The following is a 21,247-nucleotide window of genomic DNA, read 5'->3' on the forward strand; positions in this document are numbered from 1 at the left end:
CTCTTGTTTTTCCCTGCTTGTGTGGTGGGTGGCAGAAAGCAGCTGAGCAGGCTCTGAGTTTGGGGGGTCTGCAGTGCACCCTGGCCCTGCAGCACACCCATCACCTTCTGTTTCCCCATAGAAAGCTTGGGAACACGCTGGCAGGAGGGACAGGGACACAGCTGCTGCCTCCTGTGGGGTGCCTGTAGCAGGCATGGAGGGCCAGGGCTGTGTGTCCAAAGTACAATTTGGAGCCTTTTCCCAAGACCTGGATGTGGTCAGAGGCTGCAGCTCAGTCCTGGAGGAGCTGAGCTGTCCCTGGCACTGGGGAGGAAGGAGCACAGCACTGGGGATGCTGTGGGCTGGACACTCTGTGGGTGACTGCAGGAAGGATGCAACAGCATCCAGGGGCAGCAGGGAGGTGAGATGAGGAAGGAAAATGTCCCTGAGCCCCTGTGACAGGCAGGAGCTCTTTGTTTATTCCCAGATAGAGTGATCAGGAGCAGCCCACCCACCTCCCCTCCCACACCTCCTGCCCAGAAGTTCACTGCTTCAGTAAAACTGCAAACTGGGAGCTGATTAGATATTCATAGATACTCTTTCTTGATTAGCTCACCATTAATATTTCAATGGCAGGACTGGATACATGGTGCCTCTCTGCTCTCTTCCTTCCTGCTTAATTAATTTTGACCATCACCAGCAACAGCCTCTGACAGATAGCAGAAATTGCAGTGGGCTGTTCTGGGACTTTGCTTGCTGTAAACAGCTATTTGCAATTCCTTTTCATACATCACCCACCCGTGACAAAGAGATCACAGCAGCAGAAAATGAGTCTCCCTCATAAGGACTTGAGAGCTCTGAGAGAACATTTGCTTATTCAATAAAAATAATCAAATAGACAATGCAGTAAGCACAGCTCAGCAACACGATTGGTGTCTCACCTAGTAATCAGCTGGCTGTTCTGCTATTAAATAAAAAGAAAGGGAGAGAATTGTTAATTTATCTTTAAAAAGAAAGGGCCTTTGATGTAGGGTAGCTCATAAAAGCTGTGGTGTGGCCCAGCTGTGAGGAGATGTGATAATCACTGCAGCCCCAGCAGTGGTAGGAGCAGCACTTCATAAAATGCAGGTTGCATGATGCCCATCCATGGCTGATAACAGGACGTGCTGCTAATAGTCTGTTTGATTTTATTGATGTGCTCAAGATACACGGGGGCAGGAGGAGCAGTGAGGCAGAAATTATACAGCTGTGTTTGTTCCCCAGCCCAGGGGACTGTCTGCCTTCATCCATCCCTCCTCCTCGTGGGCCTGCAGGGATGGGGAGCTTTCCTGTGTGACACAGGGACAGTTGTCAGCTCCCAGCTCCACAGGCTCCTGACAGTGCCCTGGGATTGCTGTCAAGATGTGCCTACCTGGGCCAAAGCAGCACTGGATTGACAGAAACAACCTTTTTGCATTGCTGTGCTGCCAACTGAGCTACAAAACAAGCCCTCTGCTGCTGGACATGCTCCACATCTCCATCCATCGCTGAAAACCATTTTGTCCCAGCCCCAGCCTCTCCTTTCCCAGGGAATACCCCAGGATGGGACCCAAAGCAAGCAGGAAGGCAGGAGCAGCAGGTTGGAGCTCAGCTCCATCCCCTCCATGCCATAACTCAGGCTGTTAAATGCCTGGCCAGAGCTTGCCATCTGCTTCCAGTCTTCTAGGAATAACCACTGAGTAATTCAATCAAAAAGGAGAAGATTCTTGTTTCACTGAATCGTAAGTCACTCCTCAAGTAATTATAATTTTATACCCCTATCAGGAGCAACAGGGGCTGTGCACTTTATGGGCTTTAGCAGCCAGAGCTCTGCTTCTGCCAAGGTTACAGCTGGGAGGAGAACCCAATTTCACATTTTCTCAGCCATCCAAGGCTTATCCATGTTTCTAGCTTTTTGGTTAGGCAAGTGAGTAAAGCCCTGCAGGACCAAGCCTTTGTTCAGGAGTGCTGTTAGAGTAGAACATAGAAAATGTACTGGTTTGGAGCAGCAGAGCTGACCAAACCATCATGAAGCTGATTCCACTGGTGTGAACATGCCCTGTCCTTCCAGAGTTCCTGTCCTTGCAATAGCTGCCTAACCAGGGAGGAAAATCCTGCTTATCCCTCCCAGGAGCTGGAGGATGTGGGGCTGCATCCCTCACATGCTGCCCTGGAGAAGGCAGATGAGGTTAGTCCAGGGGAAAAGCCTACCTGCTTGGGATGCAACTCACAGGGCTCAGAAAACTCTGGAGTCTTAAAAGAGATCCATAAAGGAGTGTCTTTTCCTTTCTCTCTGGGGTAATTTCTCCACTTAATTGTGCAGTTTGTGCCCTCTGCTTTAGTCCCACTGTCCTTTCTGGGGTTCTTGCTCCACCTGCTCTTTCACTGCCCCAGGTGCTCAGCCTTTTAAACAGATTTATTCCCTTGACTTTGGAAAGGGCTCCACCACATTTCCATCTGTGTTTACACTTGGTGCAGGGTAAATTTCTCCTCTGAGCAGATCTGTTCCTTACCAGCAAAGGAATCCAGCTCAGCACAGGCTCAGACAGGAAGGCAGAGCAAAACATTTCCGAAGCAGAGCTCGCCTGGGAGCTGTGCTACGTGCCCACAGGAGGACAGAGACCTCTGCCAGACTCCCTGCATTGTCAGGCTGTGCAAAAAGGAAGTGGGGCTGGCCCAGAGCCACTGTCCTGTGTCTGTTCCCAGGGCTGCCTCCCCAGCTCAGCCAGCAGCACCTCCCATTATCCAGGACACTCAAACCAGATCAGAGCAAGCAAAGTGGGACTGGAAGTGCCACCAAAAGGTCTGTGCCACAGTCAGCAGGACTGCAGGAGGTGGAAAGACCCATTTGTCAGATTTTCATTGCTCTTTTCTCAGGGAAATCTTCTCTGTGCACCCCTGCTCCTAAAGCCAGGCTGTGGTGCACAGATGCAGAGTTTTTAACTGCCTGGACAATCTGTGACACAGAAACCAGCCAGCAGCTGCCACCCAGATTTATCACTGAGTTCACCAAGGCTGGGCCAGCCAGGGCCTGTAGTGACCTCCAAGGAGGATCCACAAATAGCATGAGCTTCATCTAATCCCAGCAAAACAGAGGTTTTTGTAGGCATTGAGGGGCTCACTGCTGCACCCTAAATTTGATGTCAGCCTTTAGGTTTTGGGGCAGCATGTTGGTGTTGGCAGACAGGATGGCTTCTCTATACTGCCCTGCTCTGTGTTCTGACCCCACTTTCCCCACTTTCAGGTCCTTGTCCCCACTTTCAGATGCCTTTTAAATTACAGCCAACATCCAACCAACAGGCCAAAATCTTCAGCATTTCCAGAGCCAGGCTGGGCACTGGGGCTGACCTAAAATCCCTGAAATGCATCCCTGGGCAGACTGAACTGCAGAATGCACCTGACAGTGCTGAGCTCCTGCCAGCATCAGAGGGGACAGGGAGAGTTTTTTCTCAGCATTACACCCTGCACTCAGTGCAGATGGATGAGCCAATAAAGATGATGTGGTGTCTACACAATTGCTTCAGGATGCATGAAATTCAGCTCTGAGCTCCCTCCCCACAGCAAGGCAGGACATTCAGGTGGCCTTGGAGAGGGTTGCAGGGTTGTCTCCAACAAACATGAGCTAAGCAAGGAGGAGGAATGGGAGAAGTCAAATTGTTTGTGAAAAGAAACCTCAGCTGAACACATAATTACACAGCAAGGAGATAAGAGGACGTGATCCTGCTCAGCACTGTGGGCATGCAACAAGCAGGCTGGGCAGCCACTAATGACAGCTGTGAAATGATAAATGATAAATGCTCTCAAGCTTTGCAGGACCTGGTTTATTACACAACCTGAACTTGTATGGGAAGGGGGACCCTCTCCTGCTGTTGTTCTCTGCTGCAACAACCAACAAGATCAATTAAACTTCATGAAACACAAGTAATTATCAAAGCCATCCCTCACCAAAAATTCAAGAAGGAGCCTGCTTGGAGAGATTGAGGAGCCTTCTGGTAACACCCACAAGCTCCACCCTGGTGCCTTGAAAATGTGAGAATCCAGGTAAATGTTCTGCCTTATAAAGGAACAACTGCCTGTAAACTGAAGGGAGAGTCACAGGCAGAGGGAATCAGGTGAAATATGGATTTTCCCATCTGAAACACGTGACTCTGGCACAGTGCTGGGCTCTTTGGGGCCTGTATTTCCTCAGGGGCAGCAGTGCTGGAGTCCCAGTGGCACTTGTTATTTGTAGTTTCCATTTATTACAAAGCACTGTTATTATTTACAGAATATACTGTTTTATGGACTGTTACTGCATCCAAGTGCAATAATTGGTCTGAGCTCAAATCCTTGGGAGAACTGTTGAAAGAGAAGCAATTCAGACACATATTAATATGACAAGGATTTCCCCAGGTTTAAGGAAATAAAAAATATGTTTTGTACAAGTGAAATAGTTCTTTCTTGCAGTATAAAGCTGCTCTTTTCTGATGATAGCAATGAAAGAATATTGCTTCTGTCACTGATGCCACTGGAAATGTATTGCCCCTCTCCAAGAAGCCAATGAAAGGACATGGCTGGTTTATTCTCTAAATGAGGCTGCTGAGAAATGCTCTGCTCCTGGCATTAGCCCAGCACACTGCTGCTGCTGGGACCTGGCCTGAAGGGAGGGCAAAGGCACCAAGTGCCAAACTGCAGCACCCACCTGGAGAGAATCACAGCACTCTTTGAGAAATGAGCAATCTGTCCAAATGTCAGATGGAAATGAAGCTCTGTCATCTGTCACTGGGGTGGGGCAGAGCTCAGCTGCTCCACAGCACAGCCAGGGTCTGGCCCCTGCTCCTTCACAGCTCTGCACCTTGTGTGAGACAAGCTGGAGCCCTGGGAAGGATGATCTGCACTTAACCTGTGGCAGGGAGCCTGGCTGTGAGCAGAGCTGCCAGCCCCTCCCCTGTCACTGCTGTGTGTAATGGCCTGCCTCTCCAATGGAGATTTTGGGGTTTGCAAGTAAAATCATGAAATTGTTCTCAAACTAAGATGATCTGTCACTGGAATGTATGCACTGGAGTGAGCACAGAGAAATTACTGTTTCAGCAGAAGTAAAAATTTCCTGAAAGGCTGAAGTTGATGTTTGTGGTTCCACTTTCATGCCTGTCAATCTGCAGATCTGACAAGTTCATTTTCCCCCTGCAACATCCTCCCAGACAGCACCTCCCAGCTGGGAGGGAAATGGGAAAAAAGTCAATTGTTGCTTCTAACACAGGAGTTCATCAAATTCTTCAGCACACAGAGACTGATGGAATAACAACACCTGGGCTTGGTGCTGGTGCCCAGCATCTCCACAGGGCTCAGGGCAGTCCCTGCTCCAGGACAAACCAGCACAAGGCTCAGGAAGGTTGTGGCTTTTACTGAGTTGAATTCTGGAGGAAATTAGCAAAATTGTAACAGAAGAGGAGTTGCATCAGTGCAAGTGAACAAAATCAGAGCACAGGAAAGTCAGGCATGAGCAACACTGACCCTGAAATGAGCAGTGGGACTGGGCTGTGACCGAGCCCCTCTCCAGCTCCTGGCAGTGAGCTCCCACCTCAGATATTTATTGGTTGTGTCAGGAATTAGTGAGAGTTCACTGACTGAATAATAACGTGCCAAAGGCAGTTTTTGACTTTGCTAATGTAATTAAAGAAAGCAGGGGGGGAAAGCCTTGCACCAGGGGCAGAATCAGGGCTCCCAACAGTGTGAGTGCTGTCTCTGTGGCAAGGACAGGATGGGAAATGTGAGGGGAGAGGATGAGGATGGCAGTGAGGACCTGAGCACTGAGGAGGGTCATGCAGCTGCTCCCAGCTTTGCTCTTTCCAGAGGAAGACAAACAAGCTGCCCTTGCAATTCAGGAGCTGGACACATCTCCAGGCTCAGGTTTCAAGCTACTGTTTTGCTTTTGCACCTTGCAGGAAGACTGGACTTTGCTTATTTTGGGAGCTTCTCTTGCAGATCTGAGGAACCTTTCCTAAGTGGGGAAGCAGCTTTATGGCAGCATTTGCTTAATGCTGCTCTGATGATTGAGCACATCCAGCAGTGTCAGTGCATCGGGACTGAGCATGTTTTTCTGCCACGAGAAGAGGGACGGCGTGGGCTCTGTGATAAAAGCCAAGCTGCTATTTTTAAACAGCAATGGGGGAAGCTTTGGGTGATTTGAAATCAAATCAATGCCTGGACAGCAGGGCGCTGCTTCCCCCCTGCCTCCACTGCCAAGTTCCGAATGCCAAGGATGTTTGTGACAAACAACCCTCGGGCAGCAGGACGGGGCTCGGGCCTCATCCAGCCTCGAGCCTTGGCCCTTCCTGAAGGCTTTTAGTTCATTCCCCTGCTTGGGGAGGGGCCTGCTCCAGTTTTGTCCCCTCAGAGCCGTGCTGGGACACCGAACCCAGCAGCAGAGCATGTCCCCACTGCCTGGTGGCCTCTGCGCCGTCCTTGGTGCTGCCCTCCAGCACCCCCACAAGTGCATTGGGCAGGGATGCTTGGCAGTGCCTCCCTCATGCCATTGTTCCAATGGGGATGTGTGGCAGAGGGGCAGGATGGGAGGGACCCCAAAGGCAAGGGAAGAGTTTCAGTGACTCAGTGACCAGGCAGCCACCACCCCTCTGTTTGCTGCTCCATGGACACACTGGCCTGGCAGCTCCCTCCTGGTGCTGTTTTTATCTAAGTTACTAATTACACATTACCTATATGTCACCAGGCTGATGGATGGGGGCCTGAGGGATCAATAGTGATGCAGATGATGGTGCTGTTTGCCATGCAGAGCCTGCACAGGCTGGGACAAACAGGGCACCATCGATCCCAGAGGTGGGCTGGGACGCAGGGAGGTGCAATGAGGGGGAAGGATCGTGTGCTGCCTTCCTAAATAACATTGTGACACTGGGACAGTGTCCTGGCCAGGGACTGCTGTGGCCCTGCTGCCCCAAACCTCCCACCCATCCTGCTGCTCTCCCTTGGGAATGGCACAAAGCATTTTAATCTGGGTTGGTTTTCAGTCCTTGGGAATTGATACATTTAGAAGGTTCACACTGATCTGAAAGTGAACAATTCTCCCTCTTTCTGTGTTCTTACTGAATGATCAGTGTCTAAAGAACAAACAAAGGTCTCCTGTATTTTGCTCTGCTGCTTAACTGACCAAAAGTTGAGGCCATCTCTGTAATGCCACCATGCTGCTGCCACTAAGAGAGATTTTGGCTGCAGAATGCAATCACATTTTCCAGGAAGAAGCTCCTGGGACTGCCATGAAACCTGGGATTACAGTGTGGCTAAATTGCATAACTGAGGGTTTCTGCCTGTCTTGCTGGAGCCTTGTGACTGCTCTGATTCTGTCATGGCAATGCTGGGAAATTGCTCTTTAAAACCAGAAGAGCCTTAGAAAGGCACAGGCAGGTCAGGATCATTTCCCTCAGCACTGGGTTTGAGCAGTGACTTGATGGTGGTGGGATTGGACAGAGAGCAGCGTGGGGTGAAAGCAAAGCTCTCCCTGAAGGCTTTTTGTGCTCTGTGCCTCAGAGAGGTCCCAAGCTCTGCAGCTCCTCCTGGAGCCCCAGAGACCAGGGGAAGGAGCAGCAGCCATGGGGCCATGGCAGGTTGGATCAGCCACCCCTGCCAGCAAAGCAGGAGCCCTTTGCCTGAAGAGCACATAGGGAAAAGCTTCCCAAAATCAACACAGTCCTGCCTTTATTGAGGCTTTTCGGGATGAGGGGGGCTCATCCTGCCTGTGAGGGCTCATTCCTCAGCAGCAGATGGAAGCAGCTCCAGTCCTGGAGCATGGTCACCCATAGTCCTTCCCTTAGTACCACGAGCCCCAAAGCAGAAATCTGCCCAGATTTCCTGTTTGATGGGGTTTACTGAGTGGCAATCTCAGTTGTCATCAGCCTTACTGCCCTGGGAGGGCCATTCCCATGGGGGTGGGGATGCTCTGGAGCACAGTCCCTGCTGGAAATCTGTCACAGGCTGCTCTGAGCTCCCCCAGGCTCAGGACACTCCTGTGAGGCATTTGCTGGGGGCTGTATGGGCTGTGACAGCTCAGAGCAGAGCCCTGGGGCTCCCCAGAGCATCACCCACAGGTGCCATGGGTGACAGCACTGCCTGACACACTGGGATGGCCCCAAGCTCCTTCCAGCAGCTTCCCCCTGCCAGTCACTGAAAATCTGCTCTGAGAGCCTTGCAGGGCCCTGAGCAGCACCTGGCAGCCCCCAGGGAGGTTGTACAGCCACAACCAGCCCTGGAGAACATTCCCTGTGCTTCCCTTTCAGCCCCACACAGCAGGAGACATTTCTTCCTGGAATTAACTCCTGTTTTTAAAGCCCAGCAAAGAGGCTTTTGCTGAAGGACAACTGGCAGGGTTTCAGCTGTGCCCCCATTTGCCCTCCCTGTCCCTCGGCTCAGCCCCAGGACTCCTCCCCAGCAACAGCAATGGGTTGCAGCTGAGGACTGGGCCCCCCCACAAATAAAACCCAGCTTGGCTCCCTCAGCCTCTTTGGAGGGGCTGCCATGCAGGTTTGGGAGGAAGGACCCCCAGAAATTTCATTTCAGTGAGCTGACACCACGAGCAGAGGGTGAGCCTCATCTCTAATCTCTCAGAGGCAGCTTTGACTTTGTAGGGTGTGAGAGCTGAGCAAATGCTCTTTTATCCTCCCTCCTCTCCCTGTTGCTCATTAACTCTTTCATTAGGGACCATCCTCTTGTCTTTGTGTGGATGTGTTGGGTTTTTCCTAAGGATGGATGCCAGGCATCAGGACTCCTGTTCTCAAAGCATGGTGGCAATTAGCCCGGCTCTGAACCCTGGTGGCCTGTCTGCATCTGCAATTAGAGCTCTGCTCTGTCTGCCTGAGGTTTTTATCTTCCTCCTTTCTGGGCTGCAAAGGCACAACTTGGCTCTCCAAATGTACAGCAGGAAAGTGTTAAAGCTGTAGCTTGAGCTTGGCTGTGGGGCTGCTCTCAGGCTTGGTTCCTGTTTGGTTCAGGGATCAATCCTTGGCCTCTGACCTGGATTTATGTGAGTGCAGCTCAGGGCATCCTTCTGAGACAGTGCAGGGCCTGTGGGAGCTGATTCTGGCTCTGCTGGTGCCTCTGCTCCTCACTTCTGGCATGTTCCATGCTCCTGGCTCAGTGCACCTGGCTCTTCATCAGCACATTGGATTCCTGATTCAGTGTTTCATAGAATTGAGCTGATTTATTCATACCTTTGGTGCTCTAAAAGAATATCTGAAGTTGGCTTTGTGAAATGGGAAAAGGAGAGCAAAATTTGGATTTCAGTGGGAAAATGTCTGGTCAGACAGAGGAAAGGTGACTTTGGGACCTGGAAACCTGGGATTTGGGAGAAACAACCCTCACTGCTCTGCCAGCATCTCAGGGGGTCCCCCTGGCAGAGCTGCCCCCCATCAGAAAGCTTCTCTACCAAACCTCCAGGCTTGCTCTGCTTTCCTTCCCTCCCCCATAATTCCATCCATCCTGAAATCCCTGTTTTTCTCTGAGATAATGTGATTTTTGGGGAGGAGTTTCTCTCCCTGTCACCTCGCTGCAGCTGATTTCTATTGAAAAGCTTCCTCCTAGGGAGGGAGGGGGCAACAAGGAGAGAAATTATGGAGGGGCAGCATTTCTGAATCCAAATACATTAAACCATTTAATTCTGTTGACTCAGGGCTGCCCGGCTCTGAATGGGAATTAATCCACAGTGCACAAAATTAAAAAGCACAAGACAAAATGCTTAGCAGGCAATGCCAGGGTTTAAAGCAAACCCATTAGCTTGCTCAAACGTCCCCAGTAAATTTTCATTTGTCAATAACGCTTAGAGCCTACAGTTTATTTACAGCCTGTTCAATATTACCAGAACCCCTGGCAGCTCCTCATTTGTATTTATCTGCCACAGTCAGTTTCCTTTCCAGGGACTCTTCCTAATCCTTTGCTTTGTATCTGCTCCAGACACTGCAGGGATGTGCCACCCTCCAGGCAAAGGTAATGTGGGGTTACCCTTTTCCACCCCAATTGTCCCCTGCAAGGGACCCATCCCTGGAGCTGGATCTGCCATGAGGCTCCTCCAGCCTCTGTCCCACACCCAGGGGACACACTGGCCAGCAGCCAGCAGAGATGGGAATCTCCAGACTGGGAGAAGGAGATGTGTGTGGCCCCACAGCCTGGCTGAGCTGGAGCAGCATGGCTGAAATCTGTCCTGCTCCATCTGTCCCAAAGCAGATCCCAGGGGATGAGCCCTGCAGAGGAGAGTGTGTAACAGGATTTCCCCCCAAAGCAGCTTGAATGCTTCCAGGCAGAGAACAAAGCCTGGCTGGCCCTGAGAATTTCTCCAAGCAAAGGAGTTTATTCTTGGGCACAGACACGAAGGGGCATTAATCTCCTGTGGTGGCTCATGGCCAGCTGGGGAGTTTGGTCCAACACTCAGGGACGTGGCTCCCTGCAGGGGTGACAGTTCTCCAGTGGGGTTTGTCCCTCCCCAGCTTCCTCCCCTTGCTCTGCGCTCCCCCAAGGCAGAAGCACAGGAGATTGCAATGGAATTTTAAGTGGATGCAGCATCACCAGGGCTGCCTGGGGAGATACAGGACAGGCTGGGCAGCCCCTGTGTCAGGTGTGAAGCTCAGGGAGGGAAATCCCTCCAGGGGCTGAACCACAAAGATGGAACCGGACACTTCAACAGAGGCAATCACTGAACTGAAGGGACACTTGCTTTTCTCCCACCCTTGCTTAGGGTTTGCAATCTCCTCGTGCTGCTGAGCCCCAAGATGGCATGAGAGGACACCCCACCTTCCCCCCCAAGAGCAGAGCCCCATCACTTGCCTGCTGCTGTCTGCATGTAGCCAGCCAGGGTGCAGAGTCGGCGCTCGCAGGCTCCGCCGGGCAGCAGCACGGCCACGATGGCCAGCAGGGAGCTGAGGGCCAGCAGGGCACAGCCGCCCGCACACAGCACTGCACTCGTCTGCAAGGACACAGGGGCTGTCAGAGAGGTCACCCCACACCACACACACCCCAAAATCCCCCTCTGGGAGTGGGCAGTGCGGCCCTGTCAGGGGCAGCTCTCCCACCTTTTCCCTTCACCACCCGAGGTTCAGCCATGCCCTGCTCCCAGGGCTCACTGGGGCTGCAGTGACAATTGTCCTAAACCACATGTGTGTGATGTGTCAGTGCCCCTCCTGAGCACTGAAATGGACCCATGGCAGCCCTGCCCCAGCAGGCCTGGCAATGAGCAGGCATTTTGGGGATCCCACTGCAGCTCTGCTGACATGGCAGGCTGCTCCCACCCCCAGCAGCCTAAAACCAGGGAAAAGCATTAATTCATGGCAAAACAGCTCGCCCTTGGGTACAGGTGTTCAGTCACTGCACTGCTGCTGTTTCTGTCCCCATTGCAGGTGACAGCGGGTGGCACTGGCAGCAAGGTGGCCTTTTCCAGCAGGGACATGCCAGCCCAGCCAGGGGCACAGAAGAGACTTCCTCCTCCAGCACCCAGCTGGTGACAGTGCTCAAACAGTGTGAGGACACCTCAGGCCCAGCCCTGCATCAGCCACGGCAGCTCCTGTCACTCCCAGCACATCCCAGGGATGCTGCTGGCTCTGGTGAGTGCCTCAGCTGCTGGAGCAGCACAGCACCAAGGCAGGTCCCACTCCCACCTCCCTGAAAAGCCTGCCTTCTATAACCTGTGTGGGAGCTGCTCTGAGGGGGTCAGGTTCCTTTCCCACCCTTGTCCAGCCCTCTTGTCCTGGTGGGACATTCTGGTTAGCAGAGCACAGTTTGCCTTTTTGATCTTCCCCCCTCTACCTGAGCTTTTGAGGGAAACAACCCCACTGCAGTTTTCCATTTACCTCTACTCCCCAAAGAGGTCACAAACAATCTGCTACTGTTTGGAATAATATCATTATTATAATAATAATGTAAATTATTCTGTAGGAACCACCGGCAGGCTGAGCAGGGGAAGAGTAATTGGATTTACCCTGGGATGCCCATGGGGGTCCAAGAGCTCAAAACCCCCTCCCATGAGTGCTGCTGTCCCACAGGTCTGGCACTGCCCCACACCTCCCCCTGTTCCTGACTGCTGAGCTGCACTGGCTGGTGCTGGGTGACACAGCCATTGCCAGCTGTGCCCCAGCAGCTGCCACTGCTGCAAGGGACACCCTGGTGCTGGAGAGGACAGGCCAGGCACACCTGACACCCTGGTGTGAGTGCTTCTCCTGGGGCTGTGCAGTGATTGGAAATCAGCATCTTATTTATAGCCTATTTATGCACTGAGCAATGCAAATGCTGTCCCAGCAATAAATGAATTCCTGACATGCAATGCAAAAGGAACAGCAGTGCAAAAGCTACCCAGGGAAATGGAGAGGCTGCTCCAGCAGGGAAATCTGCTCCTCTCCAGAGCCTGCCAAGGCACTGAGAGCTGGACAGAAAACACCTGATTCAGGGCTTAAGGTACAAGGTTGGAACACCCCCAGCAGGGCCCCCTGCCCTGTCCCTACACCAGGAGGGACCCATGGGATTTGGGATGGGATGGGATGGGATGGGATGGGATGGGATGGGATGGGATGGGATGGGATGGGATGGGATGGGATGGGATGGGATGGATGTCCCCATTGCACAGACACTCCCCCAGCCACATGGGGAAAGCAGCCACAGCCCTGCTCCCCAACTGCTCCCAGGGCAGCAGCATGGCCAGGAAATCTGGATTCATAACAAAAATAAAAGGATTACTCTGCCTGGCATCTGCATTTCACCTTCTGCCCAGCAAAACCATCCTCCTTTGCAAGGGCCATTAATTATTTAGAGCAATGAATTTTTCAGCAGAAAGAGGTCTTGTGAAGCAGGCTGGTTCTTCTCTTGTGTGAAGCATATTATTTTTAATGATCTAGGTTCTCCTTAATTGTGGTGGCTCAAATCTCCTAAAAACTCACAGTTCCTGCTGGAAACAAGTGATGAGCTGCTCCGACTGTTAATCCCTGTGGAGAAGTGTGAAGGTCTTTTTCAGGACAAAATGACAGGGAAAAGGCACAAACAGGCTGGGTGCAGGTGAGTTAAAATGACAGGAAAAGGGCACAAACAGGCTGGGTGCAGGTGAGTTAAAATGACAGGGAAAAGGCACAAACAGGCTGGGTGCAGGTGAGTTAAAATGACAGGAAAAAGGCACAAACAGGCTGGGTGCAGGTGAGTTACACTGGCAGAAGAGCTGCTCTGGTTTGGGAGCTGCCATCAGGGTTTGGCAACAAGACTGAGGGGTCTCAGGGCTGACAGCACCCTGATGTGCACAGGGGTGCCCAAAACCCCCCAAATCCAGCCAGGCCCTGGCAAAGGGAACAAAGATCTTGTTGAATAAATGGGAGAAGATTCAATGAAGGTAATGGTGAGGTTTGGGTTCTGCCACGTGGGCCAGGAATGCTGAGCCACCCAACAGCTGCCAGGCAGCTCCTGGGGACAGAAGGGGTGGCAGGGGCACAGCTGCCCCCAAAACAGGTGACAGTAGAAAAGGGCACACACTGCTCTTTGCCTGGCTGTGTGCTGACATTACCAGCCAAAACACTGTATATGCTCTTGGAAAACAGAAATTTTGCTTTTGTCATAACCTCATCTGGGAATTTCTCAAGTGCTCCTGCCCTGTACTGGGGTTGCTCCTGCACAGATCAAAAAGCTGCTTTCAAAGGGAAATAATAAGGTTTAAATTTGAAGAAGTCAATGGAGCAAAGGCATAGCAGCTGCAATTGTCTCCTTCCCACTGTGCAGCACCTCCCTCTCTCCTCCCTGTTTGTGCCTGTTGCTTCTTGAGCAGAAAGGAGAGGATGCAGGAAACAGATGCAAGGGCTGAAACCCAAAAATAGACAGGGTGGGGAGGAACAGCAGGGATGCAGGAGGCTGCCTGTGAGAGCCCAGCTCAGGCAGGGCAGGAAAAAACCCATTTATCCCAGTAAAGAGTAGAGCTCCCAGTGCAAACCCTGCCAGGGAGGCCCTGGGCATTGCTGACCCCTGGCAGTGCCAGGGAGATGCCCCAGGGAGGCTGTGAGCAATCCTGCCTCTGCCATGCTGGGAAAAGACATAAAACCATGTCAGATTTTCTGCTCCCACTCCCAGGGAGATTAATTGTTTATCCCCAAACAAATTAATCGTCCCCTGGTGGGACTGTAAATATGCCTTTATGTGGCGTAATAAATTCTGATTAACAACAATCCCCTGCCTGATTTTTAGTGTTTTACAGGTCTGACACATGCCATGGCTGGGCCATTCACTTAGCAATAAATCTGCTGAAGATGTTGTTTCATTCACCAGAAAAATCAAAATTAAAATGCCACATAATGGCTGTCCTGGGAAGAATTCCTTAATTTCCCTAATGAAAACTTTTGTAAAGTTAGCTCATCTTCGAAAGCCAGCTTTAAAGCAGGAAAGGAGAAGGGAAAATAAACTTTCCAGTCCAGTTTTTAGTGCTGAAAAGCAGTACCTGGTGTTTGGTTCAGCAGAGATAAACCAACATGGCAAAGCTCCTGCCATCACTATGAACTGGGTCAGGATGCACATTAATTTATTAATGCAATTTATTAATTGGCACTTGACCATCCCCAACAGCTGCTATCCTGGCTGGGGCCTGTGGTAGCCAGGGCAGCAGGCTGAGGGCCAGGTTACAGACTGCTGGGCTGTCCAGCCCTGCTCAGATCCTTCAGCATCCTTGGAAGAGGGGGCAGAAAATAAATGCCCTGAATAACTGGGAAACAAAGCCACAGGCTCAGTGAGAAAAAGGAGGTGAAGGTCACAGTGTGTCTGGTTTTTGGGGGTATCTGTTGAGAGAAAATATCTAAGAAACCCCAAATGAGATAGAGAAAAACTGTAAAGTCAACTGTAAGAGAAGAGGTGGCAAAATCAATCCTGCTTTTGCAGTAAATTCAGCACCACCTCCACTAAAACAAAGCTCAGCCAGTCCTGGCCTTCCAGGCAACTTTTCCAATTCCCAGCATATTCAACAGAACACCAGAGGGGTTAATGCCCAAACTGATTCAAATAGGGGCAGAGGCATTTTTTTAATTAGAGAGAAAATAAGGGACAGATAATACATCTGATGAATTATGGCTGTCTCTGTTTCGCTGCCATTGCATCTGGGGATGCTGGAAAGCTGTTCCTAATGGCACTGCTTTATCTAAGAGGATGATGGATAGTAGTGAAAGACAGAAAAAAAGGGGAAAAGTAAGACATTAGCACATCAATGGTGTGCCTGTGACCTCCATCAAGGGATTCGAACCAACTTAATGAAATTTTAATTAGGCAGCAAGCAGTGCACGGTGCTGGGTACCCGATCAGCCCAGCTTCCCCTCGCTCCGTCATTGTCCTTCCCTGGGATCAGCCCTTTCCTGGCCCTGGCAGCCGAGCCCTGGCCAGGGAATGCCCCCGGGTCACCCCCCGGAGGAGGAGCCCGGGCAGAGCGGGATCTGCAGCCTCGGGAGGAGCAGGGAATGTCCCTCTGTCAGAATGTCCCTGCCAGACTCTGCTCTGGGCCCTGCAGAGGGGAAATGCAACATCAGAGTGGCTCTGCTGAGCTCTCCCCGAGTGCAGGGTCAGGATTTGCCTTTGAGGGGGGGGCAGGTGACCCCTGTGACCTGACCATCCCTGCCAGGAGTGGCCAAGCAGCTTCCCTGAACCTCTGAGAGCAGGGACAGAGCTAATCCTGAGAGCAGCCTGGCTGCATTTTCCATCAACCTGACCTCCCAGGGCCCACCCTTAAGCTGGGCCTGCCCAGCTTAGCTGGGACCAGGTTGGTGAGTGCCAGTGGTGGTTTGTGACTTGGACACTGAAATGTGGGACCACAGCCCAGGAATTACAGGCTCCCCCACCACCAGTCCTGTTGATGTAGGTCAGAAAAGTCTGGGTGGCTGATGAAAGCAGATAAATCTGCTCTGGGGTGATGTGCAGGAAGGTGGTGATGTCAAAAATTCCTTACACTCAGCACTCACAACTCTGGCCAAGGTTGTGTCAGTGCAATTAAAAATCAAATGGGCAGGCAGGCAGAGTCTGCTCTCTTGGGAAGTTCTTAAGATGATGAGCTAAAAGTTGATTTCCTGATAATCCCAAGTTAATGTGCTGGCCTGATACAGGACTCTGGAGGCAGAGCAGACTCTGCCTGAGGGGCAGCACACACTGAGTGCCTGCTGAGATCTCACTGCATCTCTCCCTAATTCCAGAGCCTGTGCTAGAAGAGGAGGGACAGATTTCCACAGAGTGACAGATTTCTTCCCATCTCCATGAGGACCCCATCAGGGCTGCTGATCTGCAAACCTGGCCCCAATGGGCAAACCCCAGATGACATCAGGGACCCAGGGCTGAACTGACACAGTGAGAAACCAGCAGTGAAGATTTAATGCAAAGGGTAAGCAGGTTTATTGTACATTTTCACTAAGCTTTGCTGAATCTTTTCAAGTCCTGCTTTAAAACCCAGGAAAAACCCACTCAAGGAACTGCTGGGGTTGGGCAAAGCCCCCCTCCATCCTGAGCAGGTTATTTTGGGCTCTGCTCCAGCATGGCATCACTGGCTCCATAGGCAAATGGCCTGTGTGGCTTTAACCCGAATATCATGGGCTGATCAGCCTCTTTGTTATTTTAGATTACATGCTTGGCAAAGCCGGAAAATAATTGGAGACTATCTGGAAAAATAAAAATAGAAATCTGAAATGTGACAGCAGCAGCTTCCGAAGTGCAGCACTGAGACAGGAACCCATGAGCCAAATGCTCCCACTGAAGGAGAAAATAAATTAGCTGAGGATGAAGCACTATTTTGCATGTACACAGTGATCTGGCACCAGAAAAAAGAAAAGAGAAGTCATGAGAGGCTATGAAACCACTCAGAGCTCAAAAATTCACCTGTTTTTTTTTATTTGGCCTCACAAAAGCAATCCCCTCTCCCCAGGGTATGTGCACACCTTGGGGTGTCCCTCTGCAGCCCTCACAGGTCCAAGTCATCCCACAACAGATCCTAAGGGCCTCACTCACAAATTGGGCAGTATCACCATCAGCATCCTTTCTCCTCTCTGGCTCCAGCCAAATCCTTTCCAGTTTCCATCAGCTCCTGCAAGGTCTCAGCCTGTCCACAACATCTGCAGCCACCAGGGATATTTTATTATATTCCACCCCATCAATATTATGGGATATTTTATTATATTCCAACCATCATGATGCTGAGCTCAGTGCCAAGCCCCAGCAGCACTGACAGGGTTAAATTAAAGGTACCCATGATATTAGAGAGCTGCAAAGTAATTATGAAAGGAAGAAGAAAAAAGCCAGCAACTCCAAGCAGACATGAAGGCCCTCTTAAGAGAAGAAAGGCATGTTAATTAACCTCCAGACATGATTCAAAGCATCATTTGTAGCACGATTAACATAATCCCCCAAGTGCACACACAACTGGCATTAACGATCATTGCAGGACTGAGCGCTCCCCCACCCTTGAACAAATCGGCACAAGGGAGCGGGGAAACACCGAAACGGCAGCGAGACAAAAAAAACCCGTGTTCCCCAGGGATGGGCATCCCTGCTGCGGGTGGGCATCCTCCCAGTGTGCTCAGCATCCACCCAGTGTGCCCAGCATCCTCCCAGATGTGCTCAGCATCCTCCCAGTGCTCTCAGCACCCTCCCAGGTGAGCTCAGCATCCCCAGATATGCTCAGCATCATCCCTAGATATGCTCAGCATCTCCAGGTGCGCTCAGCATCCACCCAGATGTGCTCAGCACCCTCCCAGGTGAGCTCAGCATCCCCAGATATGCTCAGTATCATCCCCAGATGTGCTCAGCATCTCCAGGTGTGCTCAGCGTCCAGCCAAGATGTGCTCAGCATCCCCAGGTGGGCTCAGCATCCACCCAGGTGTGCTCAGCATTCTCCCAGATGTGCTCAGCATCCCCAGATGTGCCACCAGCTCCACTCTAGAAGCCCCACATCAGCTTTGGCCCCTCTGACCCCGGCAGCCCCAGCTCCCACCCTCCTGCAGCAAACTCCACTGGAGCAAACGCTCCAGGCTCTTTTCAGGAGCTCTCAGATTCCTGTCCATGTTCGGCTTTCATTTAAAGAGAGAGCTGCCCATCAGATCGCTGGAAAGGTTGGAAATGAACGTCAGGGCCCTGAAAGCAAAGAAAAAAGCGCCACGATTTCCCCATCTCTTCCGAACGGAGAGAAATCTCCTGCTTGAACTCGTGGACGGGTTCGGAGCCGTGCTGAGCACCGAGGCGTGCGGGCTCCGGGGCTGCTCATGCAGGAAAGCCAAAGCTGTCGCCTGCCTCAGCAAAGCTGTCAGGACTATTTTATTGCATTCCAGCCCATCAAATAACCATCACAACAGGTATTCTCCCCCTCCTCTCGGCAGAAAGCTGGTGAGGGAGCACTCTCCTCTGAAAGAGTCTGCACTGGCTGTTGTTCATTAATTATTTGGGTGGTTTTAACAGAGGTGACACGCACATGTCACCGAAATGCCCTGCAAACTGCCCTCGGTGCTGTGATTATTCATCTCTCCCTCAGCCCAAGCTCAGGAACTCAGAGACTTCGTGCTACATCATGTTCTGGATCTCAGTGTTTTATATTCTGGATGTCAGTGTTTTCAGAGGCTGAGGCTTGTTCAAATGAGTCACTGCTGAGTTTCCTTCTTATCTTTAAAGTTTGTTATTACTTGGAATTGTTTATCTGCATCACATTTGCAAAAACATCTGAACAAAGGCCAGCCCATGGAAACAAGAGCATTTTTGCACCTTTTTATATAAATAGTTAGGAGTTTATACAGCTGGTTCTTTTCTTTGCAATTCACAATATTTGTCTCTAATGCCAATTTTAAGGATCGCGATGGGATTTAAGCAATCACACGCAGCCCTGGTGTCCTGGCAGAGATAACAGCGCAGCTCCATGGCAGGCTGAGAAATCCAGCTGGTGACAGCCCCTCTTTGTGCCCGGCACAGCCCCGAGCTCCGGGGATGCTGCCCCGGCTTGGGGACCCTGCCACAGCGTGACCTGGAGCGGGGCCAGGCTCGTGTGTTCCGAGCAGAGGCGGGGATTTCACACTCACAGCCCCGGGGTAAGGACGGAGGGAGAGGAGGGAGGAAGGACGGGGCCAAGCGGGCGCTGGGATGCCGGGGCCGGGCTTTGTGCACACACCCAGTGTGACCGGCGGCTCTTTGTCACCCCGGGACACCACAGCAGCCCCATGGGGCGTCTGGGCCTCTTGCCTTCCCAAAACCTGGCACGGGCATCGCCCCGGGGGGCCGGGCAGGGGGACAGCCACGATCCCCCACATCCCGCTCGATTTCTGCATCCACGTGTCCCATAGCAGCAGTTTCAGCACCTCCCCGCTCCCTCCTGCACAGCAAACTCAGCCGGGAGCGATGCTCAGCCCCGCTGGGAGGCACAGAAACCTCTGCAGCTTCCCCGAGTCCCTCCCGCACGCCCCTGGAGCCGGCCCGGGCCGGGCGGGGGATCTGGGGCTCCGGCAGGGCGGGGTGGCCGGGTCAGCCCCGGGGCACCCCGAGAACAGCCCAGCATCCCAGAGAAGGATGAGGCCCCACAGGGATCCCGGGACACCCAAGGGGGGCTGAGGAGATGCTCGGAGGCATCGGGTGGGATGCAGAGGAGGGAAGGGATGCCGGAGAGAGCAGAGGATGCTCGAGGGGGATGCAGGGGATGCCTGCGATGATCCGGCCAGGATAGGGATGCTGGAGCAGCTCTGGAAGACAGGACAAGGGAAACTGGGGTTATGACAGGAGGACCTTAGGGACGTGAGGAGGACGGAGAGATAGCGGAGAGCCTGGAGCTGGTCTGGGGGGAGGCCAGGAGGTGATGGGGTGACGCCGGGGAGCCGAAAGCAGGGAAGGGGGGGATGCCGGGGAGGCGATGAGGGATGCCGGAGAGCCAGAAGCAGACACGGGGGATGCCGGGGAGGTGACGGGAGCTGCCGGGGAGTGCAGGGAAGGGCAGCCGGGATGTCGGGGAGCTGCCGGGGGATTCCCGGGAGCCCGGGGGATGCGGTGGGGGTGCCGCGGCGGGGAGGCGCTCACCTGCCAGGAACCGGAGGGGATGTCTCCGAAGCCGCCGGGGCCGGCGGAGCCGTGGCAGCCGCGGGGCGGCCCCGCGCAGCGCCAGAGCAAGCCGAAGCCGGCGGCGGCGCGGCCGGGCGGCAGCAGCCAGGCCGGCGAGAGGAAGGCGGCGGCGCAGGCGGCCAGGAGGCCGGCGGAGAGCAGCGCCCAGAAGCAGCCGACGCCGCTGCACATGGTGCGCCGGCGGGGCAGGGAGCCCGCGCCCCGCGCCGCCCCCGCGCCCGCCACCGGCACCGGCACCGACAGCATCGGCGGCGCGGGGCGGCCGGCGGGGCCGGGCGCGGGGCCGGCAGCGCTGCCCGCGCCCCTGCGCGCTCCCTGCGCGCTCCCTGCGCCGCCCCCCCCGCGGGGCGCGGCCGAGCACGGGCGCGGTTGCGGCACCCGCGGCGGGCGGGGGAGCCGGGGCGGGGGAGCGCGGTCACCTGCGCGCTCCCTCCGGGGCTGTCACGGCGATTCTCCGCCCGCTGCCGGCGGCGCCGCGGCCCCGAAAGGGTCGGGCTGTGCCTGCCGTGGATTACCGGCGGTGCCTTTAACCCTCCCTCCGTGCCCGCACACGGCGATGCTGCCGCTCCGCTCCCGCAGCTCTCCCGGACGGGGACACGCGTGGGGAACGCGGGTGCGGGAATTCCGCGGTGACACCTCGCGGGGGATTGAAACCCGCCGTGGCAGGGAGGTTTAGATTGAAACCCGAGGTTTAGATTGAAACCCGCCGTGCAGGGAGGTCTCGGGCTCGGGGTCCGCCGGCTCGGGCTGTGTTATCCTCTCACCCCGCAGGTTTCTCCAAGGTGCTGGAGGCACAGCGGCTGCCCGGGAGCCTGCGCTTGTTTGAGGTGTAAAAGCTGCGCCTCCCAGTGCACATGGATTTTTATAACAGTCATTCTAAAAACTTCATCGATCGGGTTTTTATTCCTGCTAAACCTCACGGCGCAGCACGGATTGATGTTTTATGTTTGTGCCTCGCAGATCTTACGGGTTTTCTCGGTCTCCAGGAGCTCAGCTGTTCCCCCGAGCGGTCCCACGTCCATCAGCCGCATAAAGAACCAGATCCTTTTTAAAATGTAGCAAAAAATGTCTTTATCTTGCGCTAATGTCCTCGGGCGGGTTTCGGGCACTTACTGCCGAGAGGGCTGAAACAGGTAAAGACATTTGGGCAGCTTTTGGTTAAAAAACGAGCTTTTCCTTTAGATCCAGGGCGCGTTGGTTG

General features: G+C 53.3%; 1 protein-coding gene across 1 annotated transcript in view; it reads right to left on the reverse strand.

The window, feature by feature from the left end:
- LHFPL7 (LHFPL tetraspan subfamily member 7) overlaps positions 1–20,292 on the reverse strand; it is a 54,952-nt gene extending 34,660 nt beyond the window's left edge. The window contains exons 1-2 of the mRNA XM_059486750.1: positions 20,005–20,292; positions 10,801–10,939 (exon numbers count right to left, since the gene is read on the reverse strand). Coding sequence (XP_059342733.1) covers positions 10,801–10,939; positions 20,005–20,292 — 427 coding nt within the window. The remainder of the gene's footprint in view (positions 1–10,800; positions 10,940–20,004) is intronic.
- Positions 20,293–21,247: the final 955 nt, after the last annotated feature.

The sequence above is a fragment of the Ammospiza nelsoni genome, chromosome 21, assembly GCF_027579445.1.
Source record: "Ammospiza nelsoni isolate bAmmNel1 chromosome 21, bAmmNel1.pri, whole genome shotgun sequence".
In the NCBI taxonomy this organism is placed as follows: domain Eukaryota; kingdom Metazoa; phylum Chordata; class Aves; order Passeriformes; family Passerellidae; genus Ammospiza; species Ammospiza nelsoni.